The 23,117-nt window shown below is 44.0% G+C and overlaps 1 protein-coding gene across 2 annotated transcripts in view; it reads left to right on the top strand.

Moving 5' to 3' along the window:
• Window positions 1-23,117, top strand: part of RPGRIP1L (RPGRIP1 like) — a 326,668-nt gene that overhangs the window by 235,391 nt on the left and 68,160 nt on the right. For both annotated transcript variants that reach the window (XM_033943001.1, XM_033943003.1), the window contains 2 exons: window positions 16,306-16,389; window positions 22,757-22,831. In XM_033943001.1, the coding sequence (XP_033798892.1) occupies window positions 16,306-16,389; window positions 22,757-22,831 (159 nt within the window). The remainder of the gene's footprint in view (window positions 1-16,305; window positions 16,390-22,756; window positions 22,832-23,117) is intronic.

The following is a 23,117-nucleotide window of genomic DNA, read 5'->3' as shown; positions in this document are numbered from 1 at the left end:
TGAATAATCTGACTTAGTGTTAATTAAATAACCCAGAAACTGGGAGTGATAAGGTAACCAATATAGTTATTACGACAGGAAGGAGACTTTTTAATCTGCAAACATGAATCTCCTCCTGATTTTACTGATCTATTTAATAAGCAGTAACATTAAGGATGTTAAGTCACTCCACCCACAATTACACTCAGTCCACTATCCTGATCTATCTATTAGGCTTCTAATTAACCATCAGGAAGATAAGAGTAAATCATATCAATGTTATCTCAAGCAATGGAAGATATCAACGTATCCTTAAAAAAAGGATAAGGGAAGTAAAACCTATCAGAACCACTACATCTACCAAACCTATCACATCCACCTCTGTTCCTTGTGCATATCTTAACACCAGATCCGTCAGGAATAAAGCTTTTTTAATTAAAGATTGGATCATCAGCAAGCAAATAGCCTGTCTTTTTCTAATGGAAACATGGCTGTTTGAAGATGATCCAATAATAAATGATCTTCTACCAGATAACTTTAAAATTCACATGCTAAATCATGATGGAAGAAAAGGGGGGAGGACTAGCAATTGTTTTTAAGGAAGAATTTGAAGTTGAACTATTAGACTTCAAAATGACCAATCAATTAGAAATATTAGCCTGTAAAATTAGCAATAAGGAACTAGAAGATTCCCTCTCTTGCATACTATTTTATGTCCCGCCAAAAAACTGACCAAAAGCTAGAGAGGATTTTTGCGAATTTGTTCTACACAATTCAATTACTTCATCACGCAATATTATTGCAGGAGACATAAACTTACACTTAGATGAAGAGGACAATCCAGATACAAAAGACTTCAAAAACTTTCTATCCTTGCTTAATTATAATCTCCCTTTACCCACACAAACACATGAAAAAGGCCATCATTTAGATGTGGTAGCTATGTCCACAAATGAGATTTTAGACCCCTCCATCTCTCTATCTGATGGTACTTGGGCGCCACGATATCTGGTCTGATCATTTTACTTATTATTTCAATTTAATCTGGATTCACTTAAAATCTAAAACATATCCACGGGTAAAAAGAGAACACCTCACAAGGGGTCATATCAATCCAGAGGAATATTGGTCACAATATGAATTACAAGCGGAGACAGGAGAAGGGGTTGATTTCTGTGATCACTGGATGAAAGCTAGCACATCCATTTTAGATAAAATTGCCCCTAAACGAAAGAGTAAAAGCTGCTCAAATAAATACAACAAATGGTTCAACACCGAACTCCTAAAAATGAAACAATCAGTAAGATGATTGGAAAGAATCTGGAAAAAAATGGGAAAACTGTCAGACCAGAATAACTGGAGATCCAACATAAAACTCTACAACTGATAAAAGAAAAATGTAAAGCTTTTTATTCATCCAAAATTAACTCATCTAATACTAGCTCAAAAGGAATCAATACAAAAGAACTGCTCAACCTGGTTACTAATTTATTTGACATCACACGTTACACTCAGCTCATGCATAATATTAAACCACCTTCCGCAAATGATTTAGCACAGCATTTCGATTCAAAAATTAAAAACCTAAAAAATAACTGTTCGACAATTGACATATACGAACATCAACTAACATACAAGGAAATGAAATACCAGCGGACAAGATTTGGAGTTCCTTTCAAGACTTAGAATGGAATAATTATATCAAATTATATAACAAGTACTCTAAATCATACTATGTTCTGGACTCATGTTCCCCAGAAATTATGAAAGCAGCTCCATTAAAATTCAAACTGTCTTTGCTAAATTATTTAACCGATAACTTAAAAATGAAAAATTTCTCACTAATAATGGTCATATTATAATAACCCCAATTCCAAAAAATCATTAAGAATCAGTAACCAACTATAGAGCAGTAGCATCCATTCCATTTACTATATAAATCATGGAAGGATTGGTGCATACCCAATTGATGGAATATCTTGACCAGTTCTCTCTTCTGCATGAAACTCAATCCGGTTTTAGGCCTTTGTTTAGCACTGAGAAAGTAATGGTGGCTATCTTGGATAATTTGCATTTCTTGTTTAGTAAAGGCCTTAACGCCCTGATCATGCAATTTGACATGAGTTCTGCCTTCGACCTGGTGGACCATGGGAAACTGTTACAATGCTTAGACGCAATTGAAATCAAAGGAGATGTGTTAAACTGGTTTTGAGGTTTCCTTATATCCCGCACCTATCAAGTACGTTTTAATCACAATCTCTCTGATACATGGAGCAATCCATCTGGCGTGCCGCAGGGGTCACCACCATCCCCATTGCTTTTCAATGTGTACATGTCTTCATTAGGTGTGCAATTGTCCCAACTGGGGATAAAATTATTTAGCTACGCAGATGATTTTATGATCATTATCCCATTCACTACCTCTCTCTCGGAAGCTACCCCTAAAGCTACAGAAGTACTAAATTTGATGGAGCAATGGATGATTGAATTCAGGCTAAAGCTTAATCCAGAAAAAACAAATTTTTTGTAGCTTCGCCACACCCGCTTGTGCATCAATAATCTTAGCTATCCTATTCAATCTACTATGAAGGTATTGGGAGTAACATTGGACCAGAGCCTGACCATGAAAGACCAGGTGCATTCCTTAGTTAGAAAGAGTTTTCACACCCTCTGGAAACTTCGGTCCATTAGAGCATACTTTGATGTTTCATCATTTAGATTTCTGGTACAATCCCTTATACTGAGCCAACTTGATTACTGTAACATCACCTATTTGGCAGTTCACCAGAAGAATATGTGGCGATTGCAACTGGTACAAAATGCGGCAGTCAGGCTACTTTGTGGGTTGAAGAAGTTCGATCATGTAACACCTTCCTACTGACTTCTACACTGGCTGCCAATGGAGGCGTGTGTGAAGTTCAAGTTTGGATGTTTTTGCTTTAAGGTACTATATAGTTTGGCCCCTAAATATATAACTGACCTTTTCTCTTTCACAACAAAAAAACATAAGAGAAGCTCACATCTGAATTTTGTTTTCCCACCGGTTAGAGGATGTAAATTTAAAAGTCATCATCAACATATTTTCTCACATCAAGCAACATTATGGGGTAAAGATCTGGAACTGCTTATGCATACTACTTATGGGGAATTTAGGAAACACCTAAAAACATATCTGTTCTTGAAGTATTTAGGTAACTGACCAATCTTAGTCCACAACTACCGATCCCCAGAATTGTTAATCACTAACCCTTAACTTTGTTATATCTACTCAATTTGTAACATTTTTTAATTATTGTAAACTACATAGAACTTCACGGTCCTGCAGTATATAAACTGTTATTATTATTATTATTATTAACTTCATACTATGCCCTCTCATTCCAGAGCTTCCTTTCAAATGAAAGAGACTCGACTCATGCGCATTTATGCCATGTGGGTATTTAAACATCTCTATCAGATCTCCCCTCTCCCATCTTTCCAATACAAATTGAGATCTTTAAGTCTGTCTCCATCTACCTTCTGCCGAAGACCATGCACCATTTTAGTAGCCTTCCTCTGGACCAACTCCATCCTTTTTATTAGAGAATGACACGGGGACCGTTTACTGCGGTAAACCGCAGGTCACCGCAGTAATGGAGACATTTGCAACTGGTTTACTGCAGGAATAGGGACAAGATCTTTCACCGTCCCATGGGAGTAGTGAAAAGTCTTACTCCTGTGGTAAAAAAAAATTGCACCCGTGTCAAACTCGGCATCTTCTCCTCAGCAACTCTTGTGCCTATTTTACCTTCAGGAGCCAGCCATGCCACGATGAAGACAGAAGGAACCTAAAACCAAAGCCTGAGACCAATGTGATTTGAAGAATAAAATTACCAGACAACAAAAAGGAAAAAAAATAAATTTATTTTATATTTTGTGATTAGAATATTTCAGATTTGAAATATGTATCCTGCTAGAGCTGGTATTAGACATAACTGGGGACAGCAAAGTCCAGGTTGTGCTTCTTTAGCTTCCAGCTGGCTTAGGGCTCTCTCTCTGACTAGGGGGCATTTGCCCTAGTTGCACTCCCTTAACATTATTATTGCCATGTGTGACTAAAGTATTCTGTTAGCTTGATTTTTCTATGTAGCATTCTGTAGTAATTTGGTTTGTTCAGTTTTCACAATAGTGAAAGAGATATTTGTGAAAGGGAAAGGAGATGGGTTTTGTTGAACCTTGCTATGTTTTATTTGTGTTTATAAAATGACAATTGTCAGAGGAGAAGCTTCCGCCCACACACACACGAATGCAGGGCGGCACAGGAAGGCTATGCCGGCATCAGTTTCTTTTTTAAAGCGCCGCGAAGGTAAGGGGGAGGGAGAGAGGGAGATATATTTGGCCGGAGGGAGGGAGGGAAGGGACCGCGCGCCTTCCCTCCCTTAAGTTTCTTTACGCTGCGAAGGTAAGGGGAGAGAGGGAGATTCTCGGGCCGCTAAAGGTGAGGTGGTGAGAGGGTAGGGTGGATGCTGCGGGGACGGGGCGGTGAAGGGGACGGCGAAGGCATCAGCGGGTTCGGGGACAGGGCAGTGAAGGGAATGGCAGGGACAGGGCAGTGAAGGGGACGGTGGTCTGGTGACAGGGACAGATTTTTTCCCATGTCATTCTCTACTTTTTATATCTTTTTGAAGGTGCAGTCTCCAGAATTGTACACAATATTTTAAGTGAGGTCTCATAAGAATCTTATGCAGGGCCATCAATTCTTCCTTTTTTCTACTGGCCTTACTTCTTCCTATGCACCCGAACATCCTTCTAGCTTTTGCCATCACCTTTTCAACCTGTTTGGCCACCTTAAGATTATTATCCCTAAATAATTGATGAATATAGAGGAGTATTTTAACATAAACTCACAGTCTTTATATGTACTATTTTCAAACTATGTGTACTATGTGGAGATTTATGTTTTATAGGCTAAAAGACCTCAAGTGCTCACAGCTGACTGGGTTTGAAAACAGTCTTACCCAGACAACCCAATGTGAACTATCACTGGTCTTTAATTGCCTGTTTTATATATCCTTAAAATTATCACATACAATCACCCCAAGTCCCACTGTTCTTCACCCCCTAAACGGTACCGTTCTTTTGGGTTTTTGCAGCCCAAATGCATGACCTTGCATTTCTTAGCATTAAATTTTAGCTGACATATTTCAGTTGGAACACAGTTTCTCTGAAGACAAACGGGGAGATGTAGTCACACTTGTTGGTGAAGTCGTTCTTCAAGTTTCACTAGGTCTTTCTTCATGTTGTTCACACCAACTGGGGTGTCTACTCTATTGCAGATTTTGGTATCATCCGCAAAGAAGCAAATCTTACCTGACAGCCCTTCAGCCATATTGCTTATAAAAATGTTAAAAAGAACAGGCACAAGAACAGAACCTTGAGGCACACCACTGGTAACATCCCTTTCCTCAGAGCGAGCTCCATTAACCACTACCCTATGTCATCTTCCATTCAGTCAGTTCTTGACCCAGCCCATCACTTCGGGACCCATCCTGAGGGTACTCCGTTTATTTATTAGATGTCTGTGTGGAACACTATCAAAGGCTTTGCTAAAATCTAAATACACCACATCTAGCACACTCCCTCTATCCAATTCTCTGGTCATCCAGTCAAAGAAATTGATCAGATTTGTCTGACAAGACCTACCTCTAATGAATCCATGTTGCCTCTGGTCCTCTAATCCACGAGATTCCAGTAACTTCACCATTCTCTTTTTCAAAAGCATTTCCATTAATTTTGCTTACTGGCCTGTAATTCCCTATTTCCTTACTTCCTCTTTTGTGTAGAGAGACCACATCTGCCCTTCTCCAGTTCTCCGGTATAAGTCCCGACTCTAGAGAAGCATTGAAAAGATTGGTTAGCAGAGCTACAAGAATGTCCCTAAATTCCTTCAGCACTCTCAGATGTACTGACTTGTCTACCTTTAATTTAGCTACCTTTAATTTAGATAGTTCCTCTCAAACACAACCCTCTGAAAATCAGTCAGGGTCTATCACTCCTCCATCCCTATTCGTGTTTGTCTTCTGAGGTCCTGTTCCCGGGGTGTCAGCAATGAACACAGAACAGAAATATTTTATAAGCAATTCAGACTTTTCTTTATCAGCTTCTACACCCCCCTTCACTTTTGAGTCTCACAATTCCACTATTACATTTCTTCTACTATATATCTAAAAAAAATGTCTTGTTTCCCCGTTTATCTTGTCAGCTATTTTTACTTCTATTTGTATTTTTGCTTTCCTGACTACTCAACCAACCTCTCTTAATGTTTCCAGATATTTTTGCCTATCTTCCTCTTTCTGCGATCTTTTGTAGCTTATGAAACTAACCTCTTATTCCTTACCTTCTCAGCTACTACTTTTAAGAACCAAAGTGGCCTTCTTTTCCTCTTACTTTTACTTACTTGCCTCACCAAAAGGTTTGTCGCCCTTACAATAACTCCTTTCAGTTTTGCCCACGAATTTCTACTCCTTCCGGACATTCCCATCCAGATAACAATTCCTTGACGTAATCCCAGATCTGAACAAAGTTAGTTTTTTTAAAGTCTAGAACCTTTACTATTGAATGAGCCCTCCGTATACCCGTCTTATTATTAAACCGTACCATGCAGTGATCACAGGATGCCAGATGATCACCCACTGTAACATCAGAAACACTTTCCCCGTTTTAAGCACTAAGTCCAGTATGACCCGCATGGGTTCCATTACCAACTGCTGGAACATTTTTCCTTGTAGAGAATCTAGGATCTCTCTACTTCTGGAAGACCCCACAATAGGGGGATACCCTAATCAACATCCGTCATGTTAAAATCACCTATTAGTAAAGCTTCCCCTTCTTTACATATACAGTGGTACCTCGGTTTGCGAGTGCACCGGTTTGCGAGTGTTTTGCAAGACGAGCAAAACATTTGCAAACTTGGTGCCTCGTAAACTGAGCGCACCTCAATTTGTGAGCGCCCCCCCCCCCCGCGAACCAGCCCCCCCGCCCCATCCGGCACCCCCCCACCGCCATCCGGCACCCCCACCACCGCGCCCTGAGGTCCCCCCAACCCACCCGAACCCTCTTCTTACTTTGATGTAGCCTCCACACCGGCACCAGCATATCCTGTGCTGGTGCCGGTGCCCGAAGATCTGCCTCCTGTGCTGGGCACATGCTCAAGGCCCAGCACAGGAGGCAGATCTTCGGGCACTAGCACCAACGCACCGGACATGCTGGTGCCGGTGCCGGTGCGGAGGCTACATCAAAGTAAGAAGAGGGTTCGGGTGGGTTGGGGGACCTCAGGTCGCGGCGGGGGCGGTGCCGGATCGTGGGGGGGTGCCAGTTTGCGGGGGGGGGGCCTTCGGTGGGAGCAATGCCGGTTCTCGTGGGGGGGGAGCAGCGCTGCTGGCCTCGGGGGGGGTGGAGGGTGGGAGCCTATCAAAGCGAGTTTCCATTATTTCCTATGGGGAAACTCGCTTTGATAAACGAGCATTTTGGATTACAAGCATGCTCCTGGAACGGATAATGCTCGTAATCCAAGGTACCACTGTATTCTGAATGACTACTTTTATTTGCAAAACTGTTTATTGGTCAAAAGTACAAGCGAAAACCACCAGAATAATATCTTTGTCCACTTCTTCCATCTGTGAAGGAGGCCTTTATATCATACCAATGTAAATATATTTACCATTCTGTCTTTCCAAATTGATCCACAGTGCCTCTTCCATGCCCTGCAGATCATGCATTTGTGTGGCTTTAATATGATCTTTATCATATAATGCTATTCCCTCTCCTTTCTACCCTATCTTTCCTGAACAGATTATAGCCCGGTATATCTACATCCCAGTCATGGTTCTCCATGAGCCAGGTCTCTATGATCACTACTATATCCAACTCATCTTCTTCCGTCACAGCTTCTTGACCCAGAATCTTGTTTCTCATACTTTGAGCATTAAGTATATACTGTTTTCCAGACATTGCCCCCTTTTACTTTCCGTGTAGAGGTATTCAGTGATTTACTTACCTGAGGGCTTATACTTACCCATGGGCTTTGATCACCCTACCCCATCACTTCTAGTTTAAAGCCCTCTTTAGCCAGCCTGCTGCTGAAGACACTTCTTCCCTTCTTTGATAGACGTATATCATCCCTTGGAAAATCATCCCATGGTCCAGGAAGCCAAATGCTCTCTATGACATCATCCACATAGCCACACATTCATCTCCAGTATGCCTGCTTCTCTGACCTGGCCATTACCCTCGATTGGGAGAATGCATAGGTAATATAGTTCACATTTCCCATACACATAGGTAATAAGAAACATCAGTTGTAAAACATCTCTGCCCTGGGGAGGTTCCAGAAAACAATGAAATTCAATTTTTTTTCTAATTGCAACTAGATATAAAATTATGCTTTGTTGGAAACAGCCACATCTTCCATCAAAAAAGTGGTCCATCAGAATCCAAGAGACTCTGTTACTGGAAAAATTAATTGCAATATGCCATAAGACATTTGAAAAGAGGCTGCCAGTGCTGTTTAGCACAACACCAACGGGACAGTCAGTCCTGCAGCCGACCAAGCCCCAGTCAGCTGGAGAAGGGCCCTTGCCGGGCTCTTTAATTGCCGTGATACGCGGCCCGTGGTCGTGAGCCTCAGGCCGCGAGTCCGAAGGGGCAGGACATGCCCCTTTTCGGAGCCCAAGAGGAACAGGGAACTGGTTATTATCGATTCCTAACATTATGGGCAAAAGGAAGGCCAAAGTTGTTACATCTACTTCAATCATGGACCCAATGGATCGTCATCTTTTGGCTCCCGTTTTACCATATGTGGAAGAGCAGGTAACTTTAGATATTCAAGCTGCCTCATTATCCTCAGGGGAACCGTCACCACCTCCTCAACCACTACATCTCGTTGGGACAGTAGAATCTTTGCCCTTATAGGCGGGAGCAGTCTCGCCCTTACAATTATCTATTCTGTCTGGACTGGAGGTTTCAAGACAATCTTTATCGGGAGTTAAGGGCCTGACTCCTGTTCAGATGGCTATGGAGCCAGACTCTAATATTATCCCAAAAGATAAAGTTATCACTTTAAACGATGTATGGCTAAGTGTTAATAGAATTGAATCTTCATTACAGAAAACTGTTTTGAACTTATGTCAATTTTCATCTGATATAACTGTAAAAATTAATGAGCATTAAGGTAAATTAGGAGAAACAACTAATAAGTTAGAAAAATTAGATCAAGTTGTGAGTACCTTACAGGTTAATGTTACGTCTAACATTAAAGATAGTATGATGGTTCATGCTAAAATAGAGAAACTGGAGAACTTACTAAGAGCTAAGAACCTTCGCTTTTTTAAATTTTTCTATTACACATTATCTTTCTCCATTAGAATTCTTGAGAATGTAATTGAGGGAAATATTGCAGTATTCTAATGTGGAAACTGTTGAACTGGATAACCTCTATTATATCCCAAGAGCTGCTAAGGAAACAGTAGAAGATGGTGAAATGGATAAATTAGTTTCACTTGACAGTTTGAATGTATCACAGTTTCTTGAATCTTCTAAAGACATAATAGATAAATGGGCAAAACTCCTGGTGGCCTTCAAGACAGAGTTAGAGAAACAGTCTTTATCCCAGGACAAGCAGGCAGCATATTCTTGACTGATGCGTGACGGCACCGACGGAGCCCCGGTACGGACAATTTTCGAGTGATTGCACTCTAAGAACTTGGAAAGTTCTAGCAGGCCGCACCGCGCACGCGCGAGTGCCTTCCCGCCCGATGGAGGCGCGCGGTCCCCAGTTTCTTAGTTTCCGTGAAGCTAAGAAGACGCACGTTTCAACGGCTGTTGAAAACTTTTGTTCCTTACGCCTTCCCGCTCGCGTAAACTTGTTAGGAAATATTGTTTCCTTCTTTTTCTTTTCTTTTCTTTGTTTAAAAAAAAACAAAAAAAACTAATTTCGTTTTCTTTTTCATTTTTTCGGTTTCGCCCCGGCGGAGCCTATTGCCACCATCGAGGCCTCGGCCTTCGATTTGGCAGAAGCCGTTTTTACCTTCATGCCCCCAACCCGGGTTTAAGAAGTGCCAGCGGTGCGCTCGACCAATTTCACTCACAGACCCGCACAACTGGTGTCTGCAGTGTCTTGGTCCTGACCATCGAGCGTCCACCTGCACCCGCTGTGCGACTTTAAAAAAGAGAACTCTAAAAAACCGCCAGATCCAACAGCGGTTGTTATTTGGCACCGAGATGTCTGATTCCGCAGCATCAGCACCATCTCAGTCGGCAACTACTTCATCGACACCGCGCGATACCGTGCCAGCGTCGCATCCCGCAGGTAAGCCAGCTAAGAAGCCTTCCCCGTTGGAGCGTCCTCCGGTCTCAGTAGCAGCGAGTCCAGTCCTGCCGACCTCGAGGCGCCCACGGAAGCGCTATGCTCCTATTGAGGTGAGCCCCTCGACATCGGGTTCCTCATCCTCGGAGTGTAGAGCGGCACCACAGGTACCGCAGAAGAAAAAGGCGGTATCGGTGCCTTCGCTGGACGAGCGGATTGCTGCTGTCCTGCAAGTGCAACTTAAGGAGCAGTTGCAACAACTCCTTCCCGCACTTTTGACACCGAGCCTTCCAGTCCCGGTCCGGTCTGAGCCACCGGTACCGAAAGTGGAGCGCCCTCTTTTATCGGCATCCACTTTGTCGGTACCGGTTCACACTGCTTCATCGACTTCGATGCCAATCTTAGCACCGGAACCGAGAGCTCAACACCAGGCGGTGCAGACTTCGGTGCCGACGCAGCATATCACATCTCCCGGTACCGTGTCTATGAGGTCGGGTAAGTCGGCGCGCAAAACCCGACACCTGGAACCCTCCACTCCGGAGTCTCGAGACCATGGCTCTCATATTAGGGACCCTGATTTGTGGGGTGACTCTGAAGACCCTTTTCTGTCTGAGGATGAGTGTTCCTCTGATGAAGAGGATCAATTTGTTGCTGATCCCTCTTCTAAACATGATTCCACATCCTTTACCTCTTTCTTAAAAGAGATGTGTGAATCTCTTTCTATTTATTCCCTTGGAGGCTGAATCTAAGAAATCCAAGGCATTCCTTGATGCTCTCGACTTTGACCAGCCTCCAAGGGAATTTCTCAAACTTCCTCTCCATGACATCTTACGGGAGACTTTTTATAAAAATCTAGAGACTCCCCTGACTGTACCAGGAGCTCCTCGTAAATTGGACTCCTTGTACAGGGTTATCCCCATTCCTGGTTTTGACAAACCTCAGCTCCCGCATGAGTCTCTTTTGGTAGAATCCACACTTAAGAAATCAGCGGGAGCTAGTGTGTATGCCTCAGTCCCTCCTGGCAGAGAAGGAAAAGCCATGGACAAATTTGGCAAACGTTTATATCAAAATGCCATGTTAGCCAATAGGTCAGGGAACTATGCTTTTCATTTTTCCTTTTATTTAAAGCACCTCATTCAAAACATGGCTGCTTTTGAAAAGTACCTCCCTGACCGCAAGAAATCTGCTTTTCATGCCTGTTCTTCCTCTCTTCTCCAGTTACGGAAATTCCTAGTTAGGTCAATTTATGACACTTTTGAATTGACTTCTAGAGCCACGGCTATGTCTGTTGCCATGCGTCGGTTGGCATGGCTCAGAGTCTCAGAGCTTGATGTAAATCATCAGGACCGCCTAGCAAATGCTCCCTTCTTAGGTGATGAGCTCTTTGGAGAGTCCATGGATTCTACTACACAAAAGCTGTCTGCCCATGAGACTCGGTGGGATACTCTCCTGAAGACTAAGAAAAAGACTCCACCTGCTCGGCCTTTTTGCCAACAATCCGCCTACCAGCGCCGCTATGCTGCTCGTCCCTTGCCACCGGCTACTCAACAGCCTAGATGTCAGCGACAACAACAGCGACAACCGCCTAGGCCAGCCCAGCAGCAACAGGTGAAGCCTCCTCCACCACAAAAGTCTACCCAACCCTTTTGACGTGGTTCTCCAAAGCATAGCCAGTATTCCACCATCTGCCCATCTCCCTCGACCCATAGGAGGACGTCTGTCTTGTTACATCAGCCGTTGGGAGAACATCACATCGGATCAGTGGGTCCTCAACATCATCCGCCACGGCTACTCTCTCAACTTTCAGACACGTCCTGCTCAAAGTCTGCCAAGAGAGTCTGCTTTGAACACCTCTCAGTCTTCTCTCCTTCTTCAGGAGGTTCAATCCCTCCTCCTGAACGCCATAGAGGAAGTACCTCTAGATCAGAAGGGGCAGGGATTCTACTCCCGTTATTTTCTGGTCCCCAAAAAAACAGGGGATCTCAGACCCATCCTAGATCTTCACGATCTCAACAAATGCTTAGTCAAGGAGAAATTCAAGATGCTTTCTCTGGCAACTCTTTATCCTCTTCTCCATCAAAGCGACTGGCTATGCTCCCTCGATCTCAAAGAGGCATACACTCATGTACCCGTCAATCTGGTCTCCATACAGTACCTCCGTTTCATGATCAATCACTGTCATTACCAATACAAGGTGCTCCCCTTCGGTCTTGCATCCTCTCCAAGAGTGTTCACCAAATGTCTGATTGTGGTGGCTGCTTTTCTACGCTCTCACCACCTTCAGGTCTTTCCTTACCTGGACGATTGGTTAATCAAGGCCAATTCCTCTCAGGCTGTACTCCTAGCCACCAATCAAACCATCATGTTTCTGCAGATCCTGGGGTTCGAGATCAACCTACCCAAATCTCATCTCATCCCCACTCAGAGGCTTCAATTCATTGGAGCGGTGTTAGACACAGTCCTCATGAGAGCGTTCCTGCCTTCCAACCGGCTTCAGACCTTTCAAAGTCTATGTCAGCAGGTGCTTCCTCAACGTTCCATCTCTGCCAAGCAAATGATGATACTCTTGGGTCACATGGCTTCCACAATTCATGTCACACCCTTCGCACGTCTTCACCTGCGCACTCCTCAATGGACCCTAGCTACCCAGTGGTCCCAAGCGACGGATCCTTGTTCACGACACATATCTGTGACATCATCTCTTCGTCAGTCTCTACAATGGTGGTTGATATCCACAAATCTCTCCAGAGGTCTTCTGTTCCATCTACCTCCTCATCAGCTTGTCATCACCACCGATGCCTCCCCTTATGCATGGGGCGCTCATTTAAATGACTTCAAGACTCAGGGTCTTTGGACAGCCCAGGAAATGAAGCATCACATCAATTTCCTGGAACTCAGAGCGATGTTTTATGCCCTCAAGGCCTTCCAACATCTTCTCTTTCCTCAAGTACTCCTGCTATGCACCGACAATCAAGTTGCGATGTACTACATCAACAAACAGGGTGGGACAGGATCTCGCCTCTTGTGCCAGGAAGCCCAGAAGATTTGGGCTTGGGCCACAGATCACCACTTGTTCCTGAAGGCGATCTACATTCAAGGAGAACAGAATTCCCTAGCGGACAATCTCAGCAGAATTCTCCAGCCTCACGAGTGGACGCTCGATCCTTTCACTCTACAGTCCATCTTCGCTCAGTGGGGCACTCCTCAGATAGACCTCTTTGCAGCTCCTCACAATCATCAGCTGCCCCTCTTCTGCTCCAGACTCTACTCTCCTCACCGTCTGACAGCGGATGCATTTCTTCTGGATTGGTCCAATCTGTTCCTGTATGCTTTCCCTCCTCTGCCTCTCATGTTACGAACCTTGTTCAAGCTCCAGAGGGAACAAGCCACCATGATTCTGATTGCTCCACGTTGGCCCAGACAACATTGGTTCTCCCTTCTACTTCAACTCAGCTCCAGGGAGCCTATTCTTCTTCCACTGTTTCCTTCTCTGCTTACGCAACATCAGGAAACCCTTCTGCATCCCAACCTTCAGTCTCTGCACCTGACAGCTTGGTTTCTCTCGGGCTGACTGCACATGATACTCTTTTGTCTCAGCCTGTTCGTTCCATTCTGGATGCCTCTAGGAAACCGGCCACTCTGCAATGTTACCATCAGAAATAGACTCGGTTTTCTTCCTGGTGTCTTCTTCATCATCATGATCCCACTTCCCTTGCAGTGGAGACTTTGTTGGATTATCTACTTTCTTTGTCTGACTCTGGTCTCAAGTCTACTTCCATCAGAGTCCACCTCAGTGCTATTGCTGCTTTTCATGAGCCAGTTCAGGGGAAACTTCTCTCACCTCATCCCTTGGTGTCCAGATTCATGCGAGGTCTTTTCAATGTGAAACCACCTATTAAAGCCCCTCCTGTAATCTGGGATCTCAATCTGGTTCTTTCCGCCTTAATGAAGCCTCCATTTGAACCTTTGGCTACTGCCTCTTTCAAGTTTCTCACTTGGAAGATCCTCTTCCTTATTGCCCTAACCTCTGCCAGGAGGGTCAGTGAGCTCCATGCACTAGTTGCTGATCCACCTTTTACAGTCTTTCATCATGACAAGGTGGTTCTGCGTACACATCCAAAGTTTCTCCCTAAGATTGTCTCTGAATTCCATATCAATCAATTGTTCTGCCTGTCTTCTTTCCAAAACCTCACTCTCATTCTGGAGAACAGGCTCTACATACTTTGGATTGTAAGAGGGCTTTAGCTTACTATTTGCAGCGTACTAAGCCCCACAAATCAACTCCTCAACTCTTTTTGTCCTTTGATCCGAATAAGTTGGGACATCCTGTTTCTAAACGTACGTTGTCTAATTGGCTGGCAGCGTGCATTTCATTCTGTTATGCTCAGTCCGGACTGACACTGGAAGGTTCTGTCACGGCCCAGAGAGTTAGAGCTATGGCAGCATCTGTAGCTTTCCTCCGTTCCACTCCTATTGAGGAAATCTGCAAGGCTGCTACTTGGTCCTCAGTTCATACTTTTACATCTCATTATTGTCTGGATGCATTCTCCAGACGGGATGGACACTTCGGCCAATCGGTTTTGCAAAATTTATTTTCCTAATGGCCAACCTTCCCTCCATCCCTCTTTTTGTTAGCTTGGAGGTCACCATCAGTCAAGAATATGCTGCCTGCTTGTCCTGGGATAAAGCACAGTTACTTACCGTAACAGGTGTTATCCAGGGACAGCAGGCAGATATTCTTGCATCCCACCCTCCTCCCCGGGTTGGCTTCTTAGCTGGCTTATCTTAACTGGGGACCGCGCGCCTCCGTCGGGCGGGAAGGCACTCGCGCGTGCGCGGTGCGGCCTGCTAGAACTTTCCAAGTTCTTAGAGTGCAATCACTCTAAAATTGTCCGTACCGGGGCTCCGTCGGTGCCGTCACCCATCAGTCAAGAATATCTGCCTGCTGTCCCTAGATAACACCTGTTACGGTAAGTAACTGTGCTATTTTGAAGTTATACTTTGTGAAAAAGCAAGACCTGTTTTGTGGCCAATGGGTAATAATTTTTCCTAATGACTCTAGACAGACTCAATTTAAAAGGAGGTAGTTCCTACTGCTAAAGCCGAAGATCTTGGCAGTTAGAGCGTCCTTCTTTTTAAAATTTCCATGTAAGTGCCTTATCTTGTATGAAAGTGATAAATATGTGTTTTTTGATCCAGTCCTGTTGGAAGATTTTATTAAGGATAAACCTATGTTGAAAGTTTAAGTTTTCACTTTTTTTCAGTTTAGGAGGTTGTTGTGTGACATAGTAAGTAAGCCACAAATTATGCATTTCTATGAGGGTAATGAATAATTATATTGACTTAATTTCCTAGACTGGGAACTGGCGACCTTTATAATGGGGACTAGATCACTGATGACTAATTTCTTTATACTTATTTAGTGTATTTATATGCTAAAATGCTGTTGATATTCATGAATATTTATTTAATTGTAACGAATAATGATAAATTAAAAAAAAAAAAAAAAAAAAGACATTTGAAAAGAACTGGACAACTTACTGAAACATGAGCTTCTGACTCTAGTTTAGAAGTGGTGAAGTGAGATGGGTGGTAAAAGAATGGGAGGGGTAGTAGTTCCCAGGAAAAATTACTGCCACTACTACTACTTATCATTTCTATAGTGCTACTAGATGTACACAGCGCTGTATGCAGGTACTTTCTCTGTCACAATCTAAGGTTTGTACTTGGGGCAGTGGATGGTTAGGTGACTTACCCAGATTCACAAGTAGCTGTAGTGGGAACTGAACTCGGTTCTTCAGAATACATATCAGTTCATTGCACTAAGCATTGGGCTACTCCTCCACTCCACTCCAACTATTTCTATATTTCAGCTTTTAGAGAAAAGATTAAATGGATGGTTAAAATATTATAATGTTTTTCATGAATTCAATCCTAGTGTAAAGTAATAAAATTGATATATCTAATTCTTTTTTATTTTTTAGGTGCCCAAACCTAAACCAAGGCAAAAAGTAGTTCCAGCAGACAAGAAAGTGTCATTTTTGGATATGGCGTTACCTCAGAATATAGTAAGCTTTGAAATATTTTCCTTGGTATGCTTAGCAAGCTGACATAAATTGAATTAACTTAAAATGGAAAGCCACACAGCACAACATTGTAAAAGTTCCTGTGTTTACCAGTTCTGTGATTGTATGTTGTAGTGCTCATTTGAAGTTCTTTATGCCAAAGGCCCAATTGGAACACAGTTTCTCTGAAGACAACCAGGGGAGATGCAGTCACACTTGTTGGTGAAGTCCTAGGCTGATCCTGTGTGTCAGTGCTCTCCACTAGTGCTGCCCGATTCACGATTTGAATCAGTTCACCAATTCATTTTGGATGAATCGATTCTAATCAATTTAAAAAAAAAAAAAATTGGCCTCTAGATTTGGTAACTGACCCTCCCCCCTCGCCCCCTAACGTAGGAGCGGCAGCGCTGCCTCTTGCTGGTTGGCCGCTGCCGCACCTGCTTTAGAGGGCGAGGGGGGAGGGTCAGTCGGGAAGTACTGGTGTCCGGCTTCCCTCCTGGCCTCCTACGCATCCATTTACCTAATATCAGCAGCCTGCAGAGAAGATCACCGGTGCTAGCAATCTTTGCAAGCTACCATAGGCCTTCGTAGCTGTTTCCTCTGCCGCAATCCTGCCTCTGACGTCAGAGGAGGGGTGGGACTGCGTCAGAGGAAACAGCTCCGAAGACCTATGGCAGCTTGCAAAGATCGCTAGCACCGGCAATCTTCTCTGCAGGCTGCTGATATTAGGTAAATGGATGCGCGGGAGGCCAGGGGGAACACGCAGGCCTTCCCGGAGGGGCGCAGTCCTCAGAGGGGGTGGAGTCCTTTGGGGGTTGTGATACAGGCCTTCAGGGATGGTGGCACAGGCCTTCAGGGGGGCAGGCAGGCCTTCAGGTGTGGGGTGCAGGCCTTCAAAGAGGGTGGAACAGGCCTTCAGGGGTGGTGGCAGAGGCCTTCAGGGATGGTGGTACAGGCCTTCAGGGGGGACAGGCAGGCCTTCAGGGGGGGGACAGACCTTCAGGGGAGGGGGGTCCTGGTGTAGAAGTACAAGGAGGGAGGGAAGGAAGGGGGGGTTCAAAGAGACGTGCATATGCCAGGCTTTGGGGGGGAAAGAAATAATGAGTCTAAAGACAGAGGAGAGGGAGAGAGATGGTGGACAATGGGATTTAGGGAGGGAAGGAACAGAAAGGGAGAGAAGATGGACACAAGGGATGGTGTGGAGGGGGAATAGAGATACTGGATATGAGGGTAGTTGGGAAAAGAAAGGGAGAGATGGTGGACCCTGGGGTGGTGGGGAAGGAGGGAGAGATGCTGGATGAAAGGGTAGTTGAGAAAAGGTGGATCTGTGGATGGAGACGAAAAAAAGGAAAGATGCCAGACCTCCAGGGGAGGGGAAGGGAAACGGAAGGGGAGGACAGAGATAGAAGATGAATGGTTAGCACAGAGAAAGAAGGAGACACTGGTAAGCAAGTTATCAGAAGATAACCAGAGCCTGGGACCAACAAAAGGTAGAAAAAATCATTTTATTTTCTGTTTTGTGATTACAATATGTCAGATTTGAAATGTGTATCCTGCCAGAGCTGGTGTTAGACCGCAAACGTGGGCTAGGATTTAACAGAGAGAGGAAAAGTCTTTTTTATTTGTTTATTTTGTTTACACCATAGCACCAGTGTGGTTAGGAGAAGGCAAAGAGGGTAAAGAGGCTATAAAATAAACCCACCAGGATGTTTGGAAAAAACACCCAATTGGGCAGGAAAATCGAATCGAAAAATTGATTCAATAGGCTGAATTGAATTGAATTGAATCGAATCGGGCAGCACTACTCTCCACTAGCAATAGTAAGCTTTTGGCTTACTGGGCATGTGCACGGACTCCTGCCATCAGTGGTTCCTCCCTGTGCAATCTCATTTTTGTTTTTTTAGCTGCTCCTGACAGGTTGTAGCTCTTCCCTCTCTCTCTCTCTGTCACTCACACACACACACACACAAAAAAAAAAAAAAAAATCTTCCTCTTTTAAAATATACAAAAAAAAAATTAAAATTAATAAAATAAAGATAAACCAACAGAGGAACAACTCTCAAGCAATCACAGACTTAAAATAGAGTGGACTCTAAGACCACAAAGATTCCCAGTCAGCAATGAAGAAAACAAACATTTTTCATCACGGCTCCCTCAGCCTCCTGGCATGACTTTGCCACTCCCGCTTTGTGCATCAATGGCTCCCTCCCACCAGATCCTGGTTTTGGCACTGCTGGGGATGGCGACACGCCATATCCCCAACAGGCTCAAACCTGGATAAATTGGCAGAGCCCACCGGAAAGACCTGTGGCAGAAACCGCATGGAAGCCTCAAACAGCTCCACCGCTTCACCCCTTGTTTCCGTGGCACTGACCTCAGGGGACTTCACAAGGTCTGACTCAGCATTCATATTGCCAATTAGCAGACACCTTCTTCAATTTATCCACTTTTAAAATGATTAGAGTTAAAATATAATGTGCAAATGACTCCAGGCCGTAAACACTCTCATCTTCTACATCACTCTATGGTCTCAGATTGAACACCTAAAATTTCAAAATGAACAAGGACACATTCCCTCCAGGGACAGAGCCAAAGCTCCTTATCTCCATTAGTAGGAACATCTACTAAGGTGCTATGTTAACCCTTAGGATACTGGCGTATCACCTCCAAATACATCACTATCATTATTGCATTCTCCTTTACCTTGAAGGTGCCTCATGTTATGCATCACAAGTTCACATGGACACTGTTTAGCACAAGTTGATGGCTTTCATCTATGCCAGTTTTCTTATGACACATGCTCCAGAAACTTACTAGTAAGATTACTAGGATACAGTTTCACAAATATACTTAACAGCACTGAATTCATGTAAATCAGATAAATTAGCATGTCAAAATAAAGTGTATAAAACACCTAATACATGCACATTAGAACACTCACATACTATAGATAGGTCACTAATGTTTTTCTACATCTGCCTTATCATGTACCTGAAGATTCAGGTGCAGATATTGGATAGGTATAAGATGGATGGAACAATACAGCCACACTTACCGTCTCACCTTCCCCTCTAAGATATATATTTTTCAGCTAGTGGCAAAACTGAGATAGCAAGCGGAGGAGTCACTGATGGCAGGAATCCCTGCACATGCCCAGTAAATCAAACACTATTGCTAGGGGAGAGCACCGACACACAGGACTTCATCAACAAGTGTGACTGCATTCCCCTGCTGTCTATAGAGAACCCCCATTACAGGTAAGAAACTTTGCTTTCTTGGCAAATATTCTGAAATATGAAATTAGAAAGTCATAGGATAGGAGGTAATGTCCTATTGTGGATTAAGAACTGGTTGAAAGACAGAAAACAGAGAATAGGTTTAAATGGTCAATATTCTCAGTGGAGAAAGGGAAAAGTGGATTCCCTAGGAGTCGGTGCTGGGAATGCTTCTTTTTAACATATTTATCAATGATCTTGCTATGGGAATAACTAGTGAGATAATTAAAATTTGCTGATTACACAAAGTTGTTAAATCACAAGAGGATTGTGAAAAATTGCAAGAGAATCTTGGGAGACTGTGCATCAAAATGATAGATGATATTTAATGCAAATTAGAGAATGACACGGGGAAAAAATCTGTCCCCGTCACCGGCCCACCATCCTCTGCACCGCCCCGTCACCGCCGATCCCTTCACCGCCCCGTCACCGTCACCGCCATCCCTTTCACCGCCCCGTCACCGCCACTGCCATCCCATTCACCGCCCCGTCACCGTCCCCGCTGCATCCATATAAGCCTTAGTACTGTAATATTTAGCTTATTCCTTTCTTATAAATCAAAGTTCCTGCTGCTGAACTAGAGAAAGAGATGTTCAGCTGGCAGGGCTTTGTTTATAAATTTTTATCAACACAACTAAAGCAAAAAATTAATAGAATTTTTTTTCTACCTTTGTTGTCTGGTTTCTGCTTTCCACATCTTCTCATTGAATTCCTTCCATCCACTGTGTGTCTTCTCTCTGCGTCTTCCATTTGCTGTTACTGTGCCTCTCCCTTAACCAACCCACCCCCCCCCCCCAATTGGTCTAGCACCCATCTTCTTCCCTCCGCTCCCGCATAGTCTGGCATCTGTCTTCTTCCCACTCTGTCTTCCACATTTCCCTTGGGGGTCTGTTCCTCTCCACCCTCCTTCAATGTCTGTCCTATTCCTTTCCACCACCACCCTTCCCTCCCTCCTTTACCATCTGTTCCTTTCTACTACCCTTCAGCTCCTCTCGCGTGGCCTATCTACCTTCCTTCCTCTTATTTTCATGGCACGTTACAATGTAATTTGTGCAAGCCACTGGAGCCTGCAAGCTCGGTCCCTGTCCCATCCTCACAAACCATCTCGCTTCTGTGCTCCTATTTTCTCCATTTCTAATATCTCCCCTATGTATCTGTCATTGCCCCCCCTGTGTCCATATACCATCCCCATGGCATGTCCCCTTTATGTCTCTGTCCCTATGCCCCATGCACATAATTTCCCCTCTTTCTGTTACCTTCCTGTGTCCAGATTTCCCCTATCTTCCTCTTCCATACCAGTGTGTCTCTTCTTTTCAACCCCATCTAGCTTTTTTCCCTCTTTCTTTCCCCCCCCCCTGCTTCTAGCATCTGGCACACCTGCTTGTCCTTCCCTTTCTTTCCTGCTGTGGGTTTTTCTTTCCGTCTTCATCCCCTTGGCCCAGAATCCTTTTTCCTTTCACTCCCTCCTTCCAATTTGAGCCGGGAACACTAGCGATCGCACGGTCCCCGCGGCCACTACCTGCCTGCCCGGTCGATCCTGGTGTTTGGCCGGCTCTCTCCCTTCTCCTCACCTTGGTTTGTGGGTTTTCTTTTTCGGCAACCTGCGCGCTTTCCCAGGGAGCTGCACACGCGCGGCTGCTCAGTGTTCGATCTTCTGCTCTGCTGCAACTTCCTGTTTCCGGTTGCGTCAGAGCAGAAGATCGAGGCTGAGCAGCGGCGGGTGTGCGCGGCTCTCTGGTAGCGTGCGGGTCGCCGAGGAGGAGGATCTGTGGACTGGGGTGAGGAGAGGGGAGAGAGCTGGCTGGACACTGGAATCGATTGGGCGGGCGGGTGTGAGCTGCGGGGACCGCGCGATCCTTCATGCCTCACTGCGGGGGACAAGACCATTCACCGCCCCGCGGGCGGTGAATGGCCTTGTCCCCATCGCCGCAGCGACTGCTAGTTTTCTTCCCCGTTTTCGGCGGGTGACCCGCGGCTAAAATGCGGTGGCCGCAGGTAAACCGCCACCGTGTCATTCTCTAATGCAAATGCAAAGTGATGCATGTGGAAAGAGGAACTCGAACTATAGTTATGTGATGCAGGGCTCCGTGTTAGGAGTCACTGCCCAGGAAAAGAATCTAGGTGTCATCATTAAGGATACATTGAAACCCTTAGCTCAATGTGTGGCAGCTGCTAAGAAAGCAAATAAAATGTTAGGAATTATCAGGAAATGAATGGAAAACAAAAATGTTATAATGCCCTTGTATCACTCTATGGTACAACTGTATGCAATTCTGGTCACCTTATCTCAAAAAAGATATAGTGGAACTAGAAAAGGTACTGAGAAGGGCAACGAAAATGATTTAAAAAAGATGCGATAACTTCCCTATGAGGAAAGGCTAAAGCGGCTAGGGCTCTTGAGCTTGGAAGAGAGATGGCTCAGGGGTAATATGCAGAGGTCTATAAAATAGTGAGTGGAGTGGAAAGGGTAGATGTGAATCGCTTTTTTACTCTTTCCAAAAATACTAGGACAAGGGGGCATGTGATGGAACTACTAAGTAGTAGATTTAAAACAAACCAGAGAAAATATTTATTCACACAACATGTAATTAAACTCTGGGATTCGTTGCTTGCGAATGTGATGAAATCAGTTAGCCTAGCAGGGTTTAAAAATGGTTTATTCTAAATTCCTAAAAGAGAAGTCCATAGGCCATTATTGAGATGGCTTGGGGAACTCCACTTCTTATTGCTAGGATAAGCAGCATAAAATCTGTTTTACTTCTTGGGATCTTGCTAGGTACTTGGGATCTGGGTTGGCCACTGTTGGAAACAGAATACTGGGCTTGATGAATCTTTGGTCTGTCCCAGTATGGCAATTCTTATGTTCTTATGTTTTCTGAAAGAGATCAAATTTATAGTTTGTTGGTGTGTTTTGTACAGAATTTAAACAGGACTAAATCCCCCCTCCCCCATCCATACCAAGTTAAAGAATAAACTTGTTAAAACTCAATTCAATAGTGGTGCATCACTCTACTCAAGAAATGTAAGTTAAAGTCTAATATATTTCCATGAAACCTTTAATATATTAACTTTTTTTTTTATTCATAACAATACAGAACTCAGGTGATACTCCTGAAGAGTTAGCACAACAAACAAAAAAGGATAGCTCAACTACACTACATCTTCCAGAGGTAGGTATTGTGGTTATATTGCTTTATATGCCAATTACACTGGTACTGCAGAAAGATGAAAAACATTTTCTAGAGTGGTACATATATTCATTAGATTCTTCTGGTATAAGCCTTCTAAAAATTGAATTGATTTCCAATAGGACATAAAGGAGTTAATTTTATGATTTTTTTTATGCCTTTATGCCAGAATCCACACACAAAAGGACTCATATTTCCTCATGTAAAAAAGTACAATTAGGCACATACCTATCTGTAACTTTTAAAAAGGCGTGTTTTTTTCCGTAAA

Source organism: Geotrypetes seraphini, chromosome 4 (assembly GCF_902459505.1).
Source record: "Geotrypetes seraphini chromosome 4, aGeoSer1.1, whole genome shotgun sequence".
Taxonomy (NCBI): Eukaryota; Metazoa; Chordata; class Amphibia; order Gymnophiona; family Dermophiidae; genus Geotrypetes; species Geotrypetes seraphini.
The sequence above is the reverse complement of the archived record's forward strand: the minus strand, read 5'-3'. Positions and strand labels throughout refer to the sequence as shown.